This window comes from Lemur catta, chromosome 1 (genome assembly GCF_020740605.2).
Source record: "Lemur catta isolate mLemCat1 chromosome 1, mLemCat1.pri, whole genome shotgun sequence".
In the NCBI taxonomy this organism is placed as follows: domain Eukaryota; kingdom Metazoa; phylum Chordata; class Mammalia; order Primates; family Lemuridae; genus Lemur; species Lemur catta.
Genome location: NC_059128.1, coordinates 74,777,766 through 74,793,434, shown reverse-complemented (window position 1 = coordinate 74,793,434; position 15,669 = coordinate 74,777,766). Strand labels below are relative to the sequence as shown.

General features: G+C 40.0%; 1 protein-coding gene across 6 annotated transcripts in view; it reads right to left on the bottom strand.

Annotated features, from left to right (window-relative positions):
* EIF2AK4 (eukaryotic translation initiation factor 2 alpha kinase 4) overlaps window positions 1-15,669 on the bottom strand; it is a 96,303-nt gene that overhangs the window by 63,550 nt on the left and 17,084 nt on the right. For 3 of the 6 annotated variants that reach the window (XM_045530911.1, XM_045530970.1, XM_045531072.1), the window contains exons 4-7: window positions 11,209-11,361; window positions 9,144-9,224; window positions 7,839-7,987; window positions 633-748 (exon numbers count right to left, since the gene is read on the bottom strand). In XM_045530911.1, the coding sequence (XP_045386867.1) occupies window positions 633-748; window positions 7,839-7,987; window positions 9,144-9,224; window positions 11,209-11,361 (499 nt within the window). Of the gene's footprint in view, window positions 1-632; window positions 749-7,838; window positions 7,988-9,143; window positions 9,225-11,208; window positions 11,362-12,912; window positions 12,985-15,669 lie in introns of those variants that run through there. The other 3 variants (XM_045531161.1, XM_045531249.1, XM_045531005.1) reach the window with 3 other exon arrangements.

The following is a 15,669-nucleotide window of genomic DNA, read 5'->3' as shown; positions in this document are numbered from 1 at the left end:
CAATCAGTGGCTTTATGTGTGTGGCTGAGAAAAGATAATATATGTTTAGGGCAAAGGAAGTAGACACTGAAAACTTGATTTTAATATGAGCAATTCAAATTCTGATTGCTGAACCAGCTTTATTCCAAATAGTCATCAGTAGACAAAACTGCTAAATACGACATACAGTAAATAACATGGTTTTCCCAGTCACGTACAACATGCCACACAGGAAAATGACAAGGAGATGGATGTCAACTCAAAAGAAGATTTGGTCAATAAAGATCACGGGCATTAAAACTTCTTTTGTTACACATATTTTATTAGCAGTAGGTGTACATGATGTAAAATTCTACTGATTGATAAGATTTTAACCATTTTGTGTCTCAAAAAGCTAATTATGACAAACTTAAAAATATCTTTATGCTAACAATATTTCCAAGAGCACAGGTTTTTATTTCCATCTTATATTAGGGGAAACCTGAGTGACTTCTCGTTCCAGGCACTGGGAATGGGAGCTAGAATGACCAACTACTGGCTTCATGGTCTTCCTTGGACTGTGCTGGTCTAAACAACAGTGTCTATTCTACCACATTCCTTCATGATTAACTTTTGTCTACAGTAATTTAAATGAATTTTGTCAGTTTACTCACCAATACATTTCCCTTTGTGGACCATGAACTGATCAGGACTCCCCACGTTGAAATACAGGACGTCACAGGAGCCAGGAGAATCTTCACCACTACATACAGAATACTGACGTTCTCGCCTTAGAAATAAATTTCCACAATGATTTTTTTCTTTAATTTAAGATTGAGGTAGGAAATTCTGGCTCCTCCATTTTCTCCTGTTTATTTAGTCCATTCACAGTCAAACATCTGCCTCCCCTGGGAATTGAGCTGAAGGTGCTAATGGGAAAGCAAACTCACCCACTTCCCACTGTCATCTTCTCCACAGATCCCTTATCCTAGGTCTGTGCTGCTCAATATGGTAGCTAGGAGCCATTTGCAGCTATTCAAATTCAAATTAAATTAAATTAAAAATTTAGTTCAAGTGCAGTGGCCACATGTAAGTACTCAACAGCTACATGTGTCTAATGGACAGCACAGATATATAACAGAACATTTCCATCACCATAAAAAGTTCTACTGGCCAGCAGTGATTTGGATCACTCCCACATTGATTCTGTTATCTCTTCAATCCCATGCACATGCACACCTGGGGAAAGCTGCAAAATGGGGGCAGGGTTGGAGCCACTACAAATTCCTAGTTTCCAACAGGGCCCCAAACTATTGGTAGATACTCCCGTCATTCCCCTCTGTGACTTCCCCAAAATACTCAAGACCCAACCTCTCCACTCTTTTTTTTATACTTTTTTTCTGGGTGGGGAGCAATACCTGGGAAACTAGATTATAATGCAAAAATAATTAATAAATGGGGAAGAGGGTTACAGGAAAGAGGCAAGGGGCAGAGCTCTTGACGGTCAAGACTGAACACTTACAAGAAACACCTGAATGAAGTCCATGATCAGATCTCTAGAAGATCTCGAGAGAGATCACTCTCACTCAGAGCATGAGGTTGGCTTTTACTTTCACTGAGAACATGAGGCAATGTAGGAGTGAACTGCACAATTTTTATTGTTCCACCTATGAAGTTACTTGGCATTGGCACTATTCGTTCTCTTCAGGTGACTCTGGGGAAGAACAGCTGCCGTGTCCGCAGTACCCTACCCTACAGTCTCCCCTGGGATCTCGGGCCATCCGTCAGTCCCTCTCTATATTGGCTCCTTCCCCTCAGCCTCTAAATCTCTCCCACCCACAGACCCCTCCCTCAATCCCGCACCACCCACCCGTTCCTCTTATTCACACTTCTGTTCTTGCTATCTTCACTCCCGCACCCCTTCTCTTTACTTCTCACACCACTGCAGTGTCAATAAAATGGCCACTCCCACTCTCAGCCTGACTTTTTCCTGCTTGGTTCTTTGGTTTTGCTTAGTGGCACAGTTCTCCATTCTGTCTCATCGGGCACAGACCTCTGAGTCTCCTTGGGCTCCTAGATATCCTGCATCCAACTGAGTCCGAGTACCACGTCCTGCTCTCCATTTCCCCTGCCCTATTCAGGCCATCTTTGACGTTCTCCTGGACACATGCAATACTCCATTATCACCTGGTCTCTCTGCTCCCAATCCTATACATCTTCCCCTTCCCAAATCCCTCCCACACGAGTGACAAAATATGTATTATGATATGGGTCTCTTATACTACACATATGTCCACATATTCTAAACATCAGAGAGTAACAAATATGTTGTAGTTCTATTTAAATTTCTACTTCTAAAGTTGTGTGTCCAACCAGGGGCACACTGGGATTTATGGAGAAAAGGCTAAAAGCAAAGGTTCAAAATGACTTATTAACAAAAATTATGCAGAAGCACCTCTATATCAGTTCTTACCCTTCCAACAGATGATGCTAATAGTCATTTTAGCCTGGGCCATCTTAATGTTCTTCAGTTTACAGCATGTAAATGCTTGGTTTTAAGGTGTTTTAGAATGTGAATCACCCCATTATGACTGAGAAGTACAAACAGTGAGAGTGTTAAGAGTGCTATAAGACAAGGTATAACTAGGATCGAAGAAGTAGGATCATTTGTCAAGAAAGTGACAAATGTACATGCCACATGGGACAGATTGACAGCTGGAACAATTCCAAAGGACAGAAAGAAAATCACACAGAGTTTGAAAAGAAGGAATAAAGAGGCAAATCCAATGTCATAATGCCAATTGTTTTCACCCAAAAGATGTATACATGTTGGGTGCTCATACTCTTCACTTGGAACTCATCAAGAACAGGATTTAGAACAACCTGTTGGACTATAACTCATTCGTAGGTAAAGTAGCTTGTGAACTCCAGTGGAAACAGACATGAAAGCAGACAAGTAGTGTTTAGAAGCAACGACTCCAGTCTGATCATCAATGATCTAGCCTAGATTATGAAGGTCTGTGGGGTGTACAGTATTAGTAGAAACATCACCTACGTTGTCAGTTTTGTCAAGCAGCTGTGGCAGTACCCAACCTACAAAGGATAAAGAATTGCCAAATAATATTAACTACGTTTTATAAAGGACAGAAAATGAAACATAATTCAATTTTAGAAGACTAAATTAGGCATCTAGAACCTTGGTATCTGAAAAAAGAAAAAAAATGATTAAAAAAAGCCAAGTGGCAAGAAGAGAGGTGGCAGTTTGTCAAGTGGGGATTTGAGAATTGGGCTACCATCCAAAAGATCTCTCCACCATGATCAATGGTGTAGATGGCTGGGATAGGATGGAGAAAGAGGATCTCACCTGAGACATATATGGGACAGTCTCACCTTCCTGCCTAATTCATCAAGATGCCACCAAAAACTCTACCTCTTGATCCCTCAACTTGAAACTTGGGGCAGCTTTGCAGAAACAAAGTTAATAAGAAGTCCTGATGTTTAATTTAAGGTGAACCAGTCTATGCCTCCAAGGAACCAACCAGGAAAACAGCGAACAACAGAGGAACACAGGTTTGGAGAGATGTATCAAGGATCCCCTCTCCCCCTGCACACATCCTTCATACTGCAGTGGCTCCCCAGCTTTCTGGGGAGAGGGGAGGGAATCCATGTCCTCGACTTATATCTTTAATTATCTCTTCTCTGTAAGAATGAACAGCCAGCAGTCACCACACTTGGCTTTAGGACAGAAAAAACAAACTAGGAGATAACATGATCTTGTTTGAGGGTGGAAATAGGGGATGTATTCTATTCTGGGCTATACTTCTACAACCTGCGAAGAGAGTAAGTCTGAATATGTGAAAATAATTTTCTACCACGAGCTATTTTATAGAGGTGTTTTTTTGCTTCTCCTAAAAGGTTCAAAGTGCCCATTCATCAGGTGCAACATCCCTGGGAGAAAGACAGGGATCGGGGAGGGCTAAGTTTGCACTTTACAAAAGACAACTTCACACTGAACTGTATAAAGTGGTTAACTGTGTGTTATTTGATTTACCTCAATTTTTTAAACAAGTAAATCCTTCAAGAGGGGGAGGGGAAATAACATGAAGGACACAGAAAATAAAGTTCCTCAACAAAGGCAACAACTCATCAGCGAAAAGCTGGGTCAAGAGGCCAGGCCCTTGAGTACCAGGGATGTAAGGTCTTTCCACTAGAACGGTGAGTGGTTTTTTCCTTTTCCTCTTGTTTTAAGCAATGGAAACCTTTTGTTAAATAAAACCTGATTCTTGATAGATCCCACAGATGAAGAAAAGCAGACTTGCTCTTGCTGAAGAGGTTACAGACCCTACAAGCACCAAAAACACAGTTTCTACCTTTCTATCATCTTTCCTTCCTCCCTCCCTTCCTTCATCTGATTTGTTTATTTATTTTGAGACAGGGTCTTGCTCTGTCGCCCAAGCTGGAGTGCAGTGGCACAATCATAGCTCCCTACAGTCTCCAACTCCTGCCTCAGCCTCCCAAGTAGCTGGGACTACAGACGCACACCACTGCAACCAGTCATCAGACGTTTACTGAGTGCCTACTATGTGCCTGCCAGGCACTGTTCCGGGTATGGAGGAAAACACAGATGAGGTCTTTGCTCTCACAGACTTTTCATTCAAAAGCAAACAAATGAATAAGAATTTCAACTAAGTGACAAAGCCGAGAAGTGGGGTGGGAAGGCTCAGGAAGGAGTCTCTAGGGGTCACGTTTGAGGGGAGAACTGAGTGAGGAGGAGGAGCTGGCCATGCAAAGTGCCAGAGGGAGAGTGTCCCAGGCAGAGTGACCAGCAGAGTCTCTGAGATGGAAAGGAGCTCGTTGTGCTCAAAGCACTGATGTGGCGAGGGAGAGGGAAAGGTGGTAAGAAATGAGACACAAAAATCACTCCTCTGCTGTTGTTTTCCTGCTGTCCATTTTCCACTTGTAGCCAGGAAGAATTTTATATAGCATGAATCAAGTAGTATCATATTCCTATTTAAACCTCCAAAATTTCTCATTACCTCTGCACCCCTGACCTGGCCAAGAAGGCCCTCTGCGACCTGCCCCTCCCCTTCCCGCCCCAAGAACCTCTCTCCCCACACCAATTCTAGCTGCACCATCCTGTTTGATGAGCTTGGCACATGACACACCCATGCCAGCCTCAGGTCACCTGTACCAGCTGTTCTTCGTGCTGAGATGTCCTCCCTCTGACCTTTGGGTAGTTGGCTCCTTCTCATCACCCAGACCTGGTATTCCCCAATCTAAAGCCACCCTAGATCCAACCTTTGTATTTTTTCCTGCAAATGCCCAGTCTAAAGCGTCCACCCAGTCTCTCTTCAACACAGCCTGTTTTGACCCTCTGCACAGCACTAACCTCTGCCTGATATTGCCTTGTTTATTTGTGGGCAGTTCCATCCAACTGGAACATAAGCTCCACAAAAGCAGAGGCCTTCTTGATCTTGTCTGCTGAATCCCCAGGACTCAGAATAGTACCCACCACATAGCAAGTGCTCAGTAAGTATCTGCTGAATGAATGAGCGAATTGTGGTTCTAGATTTTACTGCTTTTAGTCACAGCCAATTTGAATACTGCCTGCTAACAATATTGATTACAAGGTTGTCTCTACTAACTCTACTAATGTATTTATTAACAGAAGAAAACGGAGCACTTGGTTTCCTTTGACTTTCCAACCCATAAAGACCAATGAACAGCAAGTAAGAAAAAGAATCAAAAGTATATCACGGGCCGGGCACGGTGGCTCACGCCTGTAATCCTAGCACTCTGGGAGGCCGAGGCGGGTGGATCGCTCAAGGTCAGGAGTTTGAGACCAGCCTGAGCAAGAGCGAGACCCTGTCTCTACTAAAAAAATAGAAAGCAATTATCTGGCCAACTAAAAAATATATATAGCAAAAATTAGCCGGGCATGGTGGCGCATGCCTGCAGTCCCAGCTACTCGGGAGGCTGAGGCAGTAGGATCACTTAAGCCCAGGACTTTGAGGTTGCTGTGAGCTAGGCTGACGCCACGGCACTCACTCTAGCCTGGGCAACAAAGCGAGACTCTGTCTCAAAAAAAAAAAAAAAAAAAAAGTATATCACGAGGTAGTTTAGGGGACTTATTTCTTATCCAAAGCAGCATGTAAACTACACTTCCAAATCAATAGCTAGCACAGTTAGTACCAGCACAGAGTTCCATGCAGACCCAGGTTGAACATCCTAAATCCCCAGGATCTGAAATTTGGAGCATTTTGGCTCCAAAATCTGCAATATTTTGAGTACTGACATGACACTCAAAGGAAATGCTCACTGGAATGTTTTGGATTTCAGACTTTTAGATTTGGGATGCTCAACTGGTAAGTGTAATATAAATATTCCAAAATCTGAAAAAATCTGAAATCTGAAACACTTCTGGTCCCAGGCATTTCCGATAAGGGATACTCAATTTGTATGTGCAACAAACTTGGCAAACAATAGATGAAACAGATACAAACAATCTCTTTTCATCTTTCTTCTTAGATGCTCATGGAACATTGTTCTATCCAAGATATATAAATGCCACTCTACAGGTATCATATAATTGTTTTATCCACACTGAAGGGAGAAAGAACTTACCATTCTCCTTTGAATAAACTTGCTATCTGTGATCAAAAAGTGAGTCTAACTTTGGACCCACTGTTTATAGTCAGCCACAAAAATGGAAATGTTTCAACTTAAGAAAATTTTTTTCCAAACATCTGAAAAGACTTATTCATATCACTGAATTTAGCTGTTTCTATTACAATAAAAATTTACAAGATATTTGCTAGTAAAATGCTCTGACAACTTCAAATTCTGTTGTCTTTTGGAAGCTCAGTTGCAAAAATAATTTAAATTGGTAAGGAGTTATAATCTCAAAAAGGAATTGTCAGAAATAATATTTTAAAAATTTATTCACCCTAATAGTAGGTAAACATTAATACCAAAATGATTTCTGAGCTTGTTTTTTTTTTTCTTTTTTTTTTCCTCTTCCCCTGAGCTTGTTTTTATTAAAAAAGTAGATAATAAGGAAAAGAACAAAAATGGTTCCTTCTAATAAACGAACTATAATATAACCCAGAAGTTTATATAAATCTTTAGTTTGGCACCTAAAATGTTTCTTTTCACAGAAGCAAACTGTTGCTTTTAAGGGCTCCTTGGAGTCTCATAAGAGATAGTTCAAACATATAATGAAGCTAAAGTACCTCCACTATTTAATAACCCAGCCACTCACAATCGTTTCTGCACTAAAATCCCTATCTGGTCTACAGGGCGACAAACAGGGAAGTCACAATTCTTGAGTGGAAAAGAATGTGGAGGAAGAAGTAGTGTCTTTCAAGTGACCTCTGGTGACAGGGAACAAGCCAGGGGCCCACTGCAGTAGCAGGAGGGAGGGGAACCCTGGCAGCAAACTGGGGCTCCCATGCCCATGTCACAGATGCTCTGCAGCTGTGCTCTTTTTGGAGCATTCCCCACACCTGTGGTGAGACCTAAGGCATTGCAGACTGAAATGCACAAACAGTGAAATGTGACGATGATTCTGATGGAAGAAAAAATTTCAAATCACTTACTGAATAGTCAGTCATTAAAAGTCAAATCAGGCTGTACTGAAAGCAAGTCTGTGATGTGTCATAGGCTATTATGAAAAAGAATGAACACAAAACTGGTTTCATTAAAGATACTTGGGAAGTGTTAAATGAAAATTTCATTTTACACTGCTAACTAATATATTTATACAGGCTTTGAAAAAGTTATCAAGACTATTACCTGAAAATTCCATCAAAGTTCGCTACAAGTTGTTTTAATCCTTCTACATCTTTCATCCTCCCACATCAGAAATCCCAGGGACTTACCTGGACCTTACTGAGGAGTTTGCCCGAAGTTTGCCATTTCCCACAAAGTCGGGAGAGCTTCCATGTAGAATAGCAGCCGCTCTGTGTCCTCCTGGATCTTTCTTAGATGTGTGATCTTGATTTGACAAACTAGCAATTTCCAAACGTTCCTAGAAAAAGAAAAGTAAAACCTACTTTAGATGTAAGTCATAAATGGAAGACGATCGTGGTACATAATTAACAATTCTGCATAGAATGCACGTTTTTTATTTAAGCTGAATGCTTACAAGTGAACTAATGTTGAACTCAACTTTAAAAAATTTGATGCCCAGATATGTACTAGTTCAAGAACTGAATTTCAGGTCACGTTTCAAGAGAATGTGAAGTTCATAAGTAAAAGTGATTACAATCTTGGAATATGTGTGAAAAGTGAGGGAGAGGAGAAAAGAAAAGAGGATTCAAAGAGAGAGCAGAGAGTAGCTGATGGGAAGGCAGGTCACACGCAAGACAGCAGAGCCGGCAGAAACAGTGACATCATCTTATATTTGTACACAGCTTTATACTTTCTCATAGGGAAGTACATTCGTCTATAGGAACAATTACATGAGACAGAAGGGAAGGCATTATCAGTCTCATCTTAGGGTTAAGGAAAATGAGTCACACAGAGCGTGACAGGTGTGTCAAGGTTACAGAGCTCGGCGGTAAAAAAGCCAAAGCTCTCTTTAAGCCGGGTGCTGCTTCTTTGCACATCAGTGCACTTCCTGCCACACCACATAGCGTCTCCTAAGTTAAATGTCATAATTCTATAAAAGATGAGTGAAATCTTCTCTGAATTTCTCCAAACATGTAGAACTGGTTTTTTGATTGAGCTGCACTCAGGAAAAATAAAGGAAAAAACACTAACTTTTTTCACTACTGCCTTTTAAACCTGCTCTGTTGTTGAATCATCCTTTTCCATCACTGAATGAAATTTCAGGCAGATTCAAATGGTTCCCATTTACTCTTCGTTATGAACAAATAGTTTTCTTTTCCAAGTATTAAGAATTTCAGTCCAGGTTAATTATGAAAGCTTCAATCTCTTCTCTCCCTCAACTCATATGATAAATTACTGTAATTATATTCGCCTACATCATCTACAGATAATATACAACTCTAAATTTTGCCACCTATTTGGGGAGTCTAAACAAAGATTTTTTTTTTTTTTGTGCTTCATCTTAAGCTTTACTACCAATAGAAACACGGAAGAGAAAAATATCAATGGAAATAAAAACATTTTATGTTTCACAAGAAGTAAATTATTTTGGTACAGCAGAGTTGACAGAGTACCTGCTTAGCCATTTCTTTCCTTTTTTTCTCTTCTTTGATCTCTTCTTTCCTTCTCTGAATCTCATGAAGGATTTCACGTTGCTGAAATAAAACAAACTACCATCAAATGCCAATCTCTGAAACGCATTTAACAGATAAGTTCTGGAACCACAGAACATCTTTTGAATTTCAATAACTCAAGCCCTCCTTTCCTAAGAGATGTGAATATACTGAATCTCAGTGCAAAGTGCAGTTCCACCAGGTTTACCAGAGTTCTTATGCGACAGGCATTCCCATTTACACAGGTGTTAGGACTGTGTGGGGAGGGGCATTTGCTCTCCACTCTTCATGTTCCGATGCCCAGGGACTTCGCCATAGCAACGCTGATGGCTTATCACTTCTCACACTCGTCTCAGCCCCTGCTCTCTGATATCTGCCTGTCTGCAGCGAACACGCTGGTCCAGGGCCAGCCTGGTGGAGGTGGGCTGTCCTCAATGTCCAGGCCTGGCGATGGCCCAGATACCACACTCACTTGCCGTAGACCTCGACCTGCATTTTCCAATCAGCTTTCCTAGTATTGAAAGTATTTTGATCTCCACCCATTTTTATTAGTACCCTAAAATTCCAGATTGTAAATATCAAAAATGTTAAGAGACTCATCAAAAACGATACCAGCAATAACACAAAATATAAAAACATACCCCAAACTTACAGGTAGTTGTAGCAGTAAACAAGATTGTTAGCTAAATGTTTACTATCTTCTAATAAAAATGTGCCCTCCTAAAAACAATGACAGTAATAGAAAACCATGGACTCTAAATGACAACTAGGCTATACAATTTAAATACGAGATAAGTAACAAAATCAATGAAACCTACAAAGAGTGTTAACATAAGCATAGGATAAACAAAATAAAGCAGAAAAAACAAAACAAAAAAGCCAGGCATGAGAACCTATGAAGAGAAGGAAAAAGCAAAACCTTAGATGTAACTGTAAGAAACTGTCATACCTATAACGAACGAACTAGAAAACCTCACCAACAGATAAAAATAAATGTAGCAACAGTCTTGGATGGGAAGTTTAAATACTCTCAAGGTATCAATTCTTCCAAAATGAATATATAAATTTAGTACAACTTCAATCAAAATGCCAGGGGGATTATTTGTTCTGTTTTGACTTTGAGAAAGCAATCCTACAGCGCGTCTGTAAGAAAGGGGTAAGAATGGCTGAGGGGGAAAAAAACAATGGAAGATGAAGGAATGGGGAAGGGTGGGCCTGACTTGTCAGGCATCAAAACATCATAAAGAAACAATAATTCAAAGAGTATGGCAGACACTCAAGGAAAAAACAGATGAACAAAATAGATAACTGACAAATACAATCTAGTATACATAAGTAGTTGAAATGTACTGTAAAGGAAGTAGTACACATCACTTAATAAAGAATGATTATTTAATAAATGTGTTAAGAAAGGTCCAGGAAAAAAACAAACTTAGGCTTTTTTTTTTTTTACAACTTGAACCAAAGTCTAGATAAGTTGATTAAAGGGCTATATAGAAAAAAAATTAAGTTAAAAGCAAGATGGAAATTTAGATCGCATACATTATCTTTGATTTAAAGGATTTTTAAAATAAGACAGGAGTTTATATCCTCATGTGAACAGAGTAAAGAAAAAAATACAAATGGTTAGTGAACAGTTTATTCCCTGACTTTTACTACTCATTTGGGCATGAGATACTTGTCTCACACAGGGAAGAAGAAAGCCTCCAACACTCAGTGAATTTCTGCACAGCTCGAGGAGCTCAGGAAGACCACAGGAAGCTTGGCTAAATGGCTTCCTTTCTGTCTCTCTTTTTTTAAGACCTAGACTAAGAGTTCTAAGCAGCAGCACTGATGTGTGTCAGGAGGGTACTGCTCATAGTATTTTTTAGTCACTCTTGGCACCTTCTCTCACACAAATCTACCTTTCTTCAATCAAATGCTGAGCAAAACATAGATAAAGATAAGTCTGTGGGCAGAGACAGTAAAAACCCATAGAAGCTTGCATCCTCCAGGCTGGCTGCCCTCGCTGACAAGGGCGTCTCACCTCCTGCTCCTCCTTCCGCTTGGCTTCCAGCAGCCTCTGCTGCTCCTCCTGAGCTCGCCTTTTCAGCATCTCTTCATGGAAAGACTTGGGAGGGGGCTTGTTATGCTCGCTGAGAAATGATTGCACGTGGTAAGCCAGTTCAAATATCATCACCTGAACATGTAAACAAAAACCAACCACAAATGAGCAAATAATGAGAAGGCATGCCCCAAAGGGGAGATCCTATGGAACTGCAAAACGAGCTGGCAGTCATAGAGACCCACGTACAATGCACAGTGGCCTCTTAATATATAGCTCACTGCAGCCTCCAACTCTTGGGCTCAAGCGAACCTCCTGCTTCAGTCTCCCAAGTAGCTGGGCACACACCACCACACCTGGCTAATTGTTAGACATTTTTTGTAGAGACGGGATCTTGCCCTTGCTCAGGCTGGTTTTGAGCTCCTGGCCTCAAGTGATCCTCTTGCCATAGCCTCCCAAAGTGCTAGGGTTATAGGCTTGAGCCACTGTGCCTGGCCCCATTATTCATTTTGATATGACAAATTCTGAATTAGGTATATGATATGATCACAGCAGGAGAAAGCTTTTAAAGGGCTCACTGCAGTGTGTTGCTACCAAGACAAATCACTACCTAGGTGAGTATAAAGTTTCACTTTTCTTTTGGAGACCTATTCAATTTACTCGCATTTTCTGTAAAATAAATCCAATAGAATATTTTTCTGTACAAATAAATGCGATAAAATATTTAAAAGCATATGAATGTAAAAGCTACCTTCCCAACTAGGAAACCTGTCTACATGACAGCTGAGCAGACAATACTCATTGCTAACATCAGCGCATTCATCTGCCCACACAGCATGTTGAAAATATTCCATTGCAAGTATAGAGGCAAATATTTAAAGGCCTTACTATCTCCCTGCTAGTAATGGGCCAGTAGGAGGCTGATCAATACTTAGAAAGTTACTTCATTTCCACTTAGGAAAGTGTTCACAGAACCAGGAAGAAAAAGGCCTCCCTCTCAGACATTCTCTAAGCGAATACAGGAAACCACTTACCCCTACCCCTAGAAGGCACAAATCATTCCTGGGGTGGTAAATGAATAGAACAAGGGTTTCTGAGACCCCACACTGACCAGTTACCCAGCCCCAAAGCAGGGAAGAGTGCCAACTTTTACAGATAAGGAACACGACACTGAGATTTCTTTCTTCTCAATTACAATGAAGCAATTTGAAATTCTCATTTCATGTTCAAAACAGTTTCTAAGGGGACTTAAGAGTGGTAAATAATAATAGGAGTCATTGTACACAGAATATAAAGTTAGCCCATTTAATATTCTACTTTTCCCTTAGGGAATAAATGCAAAGAAAAGCTCTTGTTGGGTGAATTTAATGTATTTTTGCTTACATCAGAAGCTGTGGTATTTACTGGATATATTTCAATGTAGAGTTGAGAAACACCAGTCTAGATAAAGCCTAAGAGGCAAGTTTTCCTAAGAAAAGGTCTTCTAAGGAAAGATGGAAAAAGAGGCAGTTTCTATTTTGTCAAAGAGAAACTGCTCTAAACCAGATGGGAAGCAGGAGCCAAGCTGGGGGGAATGGTCTTTTTACTGATTGCTTTAATTTAATTTATTAGTGTTTGCTGTACATACAAATCTGACAAAACTTGTAAGACTAGATGACAATAACTACTTTACAAACTGGCTCTTACCTCTCCTTCCCTCCATGCTGCAGGGCTCACTGTCTTGCTTTCCCGCAGGCCTCTGCTGAACTCCTCACACAAACAGCCACTCCACCATCACTCTCCAGACCTCGCACCCTGACTCTTCCTCCCAGCACATGGAGCTGCCTGATTTGTTGTACACTTGCTTTCTGTCTGGTGCCCTGACAGTGTGGCCTAATGGTTTGCTCACTGCAGTTTCCCACTGCTGGAACAGTGAGCACCTGGTACATGGCAGATAGGTGATAAATATTTGTTGGATAACTAATAAAAAAAATGCATTTGACTTTACTAATTTTGAAAAATACAGTACACATAAGTTTACTTTTACATGACTAATATAGAACTGCTATAACAGGTTAAAAATCATTTGGAGGCAATTAGAAGTGCTTAAGAACAAGTTGTTTTTGAGTACCTATTCCCATTCAAATAATTAAATGACTCATTATTTTGTAAGTCTGGCATCAGGAATTCACCACAATGAATTCCTAAGCTGCACTTTAACATCTAATTATACTGTATTTTATTTGAAAATATAAATAACTTCTTTAGAATTATGTATATTTTACACCTCCTAGTACTTCAGACTTAACAGAAACGAATTTAAGACAAACAAGAACAGTGATTTGCACGGTACATTCCCCTATTTAATGCCCTTTCAAATCTCATTACACAGAGATGACTCAGATGAATACTAGTACAGGCATACCTCGGAGACATTGTGGGTTCGGTTTCAGATCTCTGCAATAAAGTAAATATTGCAATAAAGCAAGTCTCCAATTTTTTAGTTTCCCAGTGCATATAAATTATGTTTCCACTATTATGTGTGCAATAGCATTATGTCTAAAAAAACAATGTACATACCTTAATTTAAAAATACTTTGTTGTTAAAAAATGCTAACGATCACCTGAGCCTTCAGTGAGTCATAATCTTTTAGTTGATGGAGGGTTTTGCCTCAATATTGATGGCTACTAACGATCAGGGTGGTGGCTGCTGAAGGATGGGGTGGCTGTGGCAATTTCTTAAAATAACAATGAAATCTGCCCCATCAACTGACTCTTTTTCACAAAAGATTTCTCTGTAGCCATTTTACCTACAGTAGAACTTTCAAAATCAGAGTCAATCCTCTCAAACCTTGCCACTGCTTTATCAACTAAGTTTATATAATATTCTAAATCCTTTATTGTCACTTCAACAATGTTCACAGCATCTTCACCAGGAGTAGATTCCATCTGAAGAAACCATTTTCTTTGCTCATCCATATGAATCAACTCATTCAAGTTTCATCATGAGATTGCAGCAGTTCAGTCACACCTTCAGGCTCCACTTCTATTTCTCTTGCTATTTTCACCACATTTGCCGTTAATTCTTCTACTAAAGTCTTGAACCCCTCAAAGTCATCCATGAGGGTTGGAATCAACTTCTTCCAAACTCCTGTTAATGCTGATATTTTGACCTCCTCCCATGAATCACCAATGCTCTTACTGGCATCTAGAATGGTGAATCTTTTCCAGAAGGTTTTCAATTTACTTTGTCCAGATCCATCACTATCTATGGCAACTATAGCCTTAAGAAATGTATTTCTTAAATAAGACTTGAAAGTCAAATTACTCCTTGATCCATGGGCTACAGAATGGATGTTGTATTAGCAGGCATGAAAACAACATTAATTTCCTTGCATGTCTCCATCAGAATTCTGGGGTTATTGGGTGCATTATCAAAGAGCAGACATATTTTGAAAGAAAACTTTTTTTCCTAAGCAGTAGGTCTCAACCGTGGGCTTAAAATATTCAGTAAACCATTCTGTAAACAGATGTGCTCTCATCCAGGCTTTGTTGTTCCATTTATACAGCACAGGCAGAGTAGGTTTAGCATAATTCTTAAGGGCTTTAGGATTTTGGAAATGGTAAATGTGCACTGGCTTCAACTTTGTCACCAGCTACATTAGCCCCTAACAAAAAGTCAGCCTGTCCTTTGAAGCTTTGAAGTCAGGTATTGACTTCTTTCTAGTGATGAAAGTCCTAAATATTGGAAGCATTGCCTTCCAATAGAAGGCTGTTTTGTCTACACACACACACAGAAAGAGAGAGTTTGGCTCATGTAATTATAGAGGCTAGCAAGTCCAGAATTACAGGGCAGGATGGCAGGCTGGAGACCCACAGAAGAAATAATGCTGGAGTAAAAGTCTGCAGGCTACCTCCTGGCAGAATTCCCTCTTCTTAAGAGGATGTCAGTCTTTTTCTATAAAGGCCTTCAACTGACTAGATGAGGCCTACCCATGCTGTGGAAGATTATCAGCTTAAGTAAAAGTCTAATGATTTAAATGTTGATCTCATTTAAAATACATCTTCCCAGAAATGTCTAGAAAAATGTTTGGCCAAATATCTGGGCCCATGGCTTAGCCAAATTGATACAAAAAATTAACCATCACATCTATTAGAACAGCTAAAATAAAAAAAAAATAGTGACAACATCAAATGCTGGCAAGTATACAGAGAAACTGGACCATTCACATATTTTTGGTGGGAATATAAAGAGGTTCAGCCAATTTGAAAAAGATTGGCAGCTTCTTAAAAAACTAAACATGCAGTTGCTCTACACCCACAATTGCACTCCTGGGCATTTATCCCAGACAAATGAAAACTTATGCTTACACACAAAAACCTACATATTTATATTTACAGCAGCTTTATTTGTAATAGCCAAAAACTGGAAATAATCTAGATGTCTTTCACCTGGTGAATGGT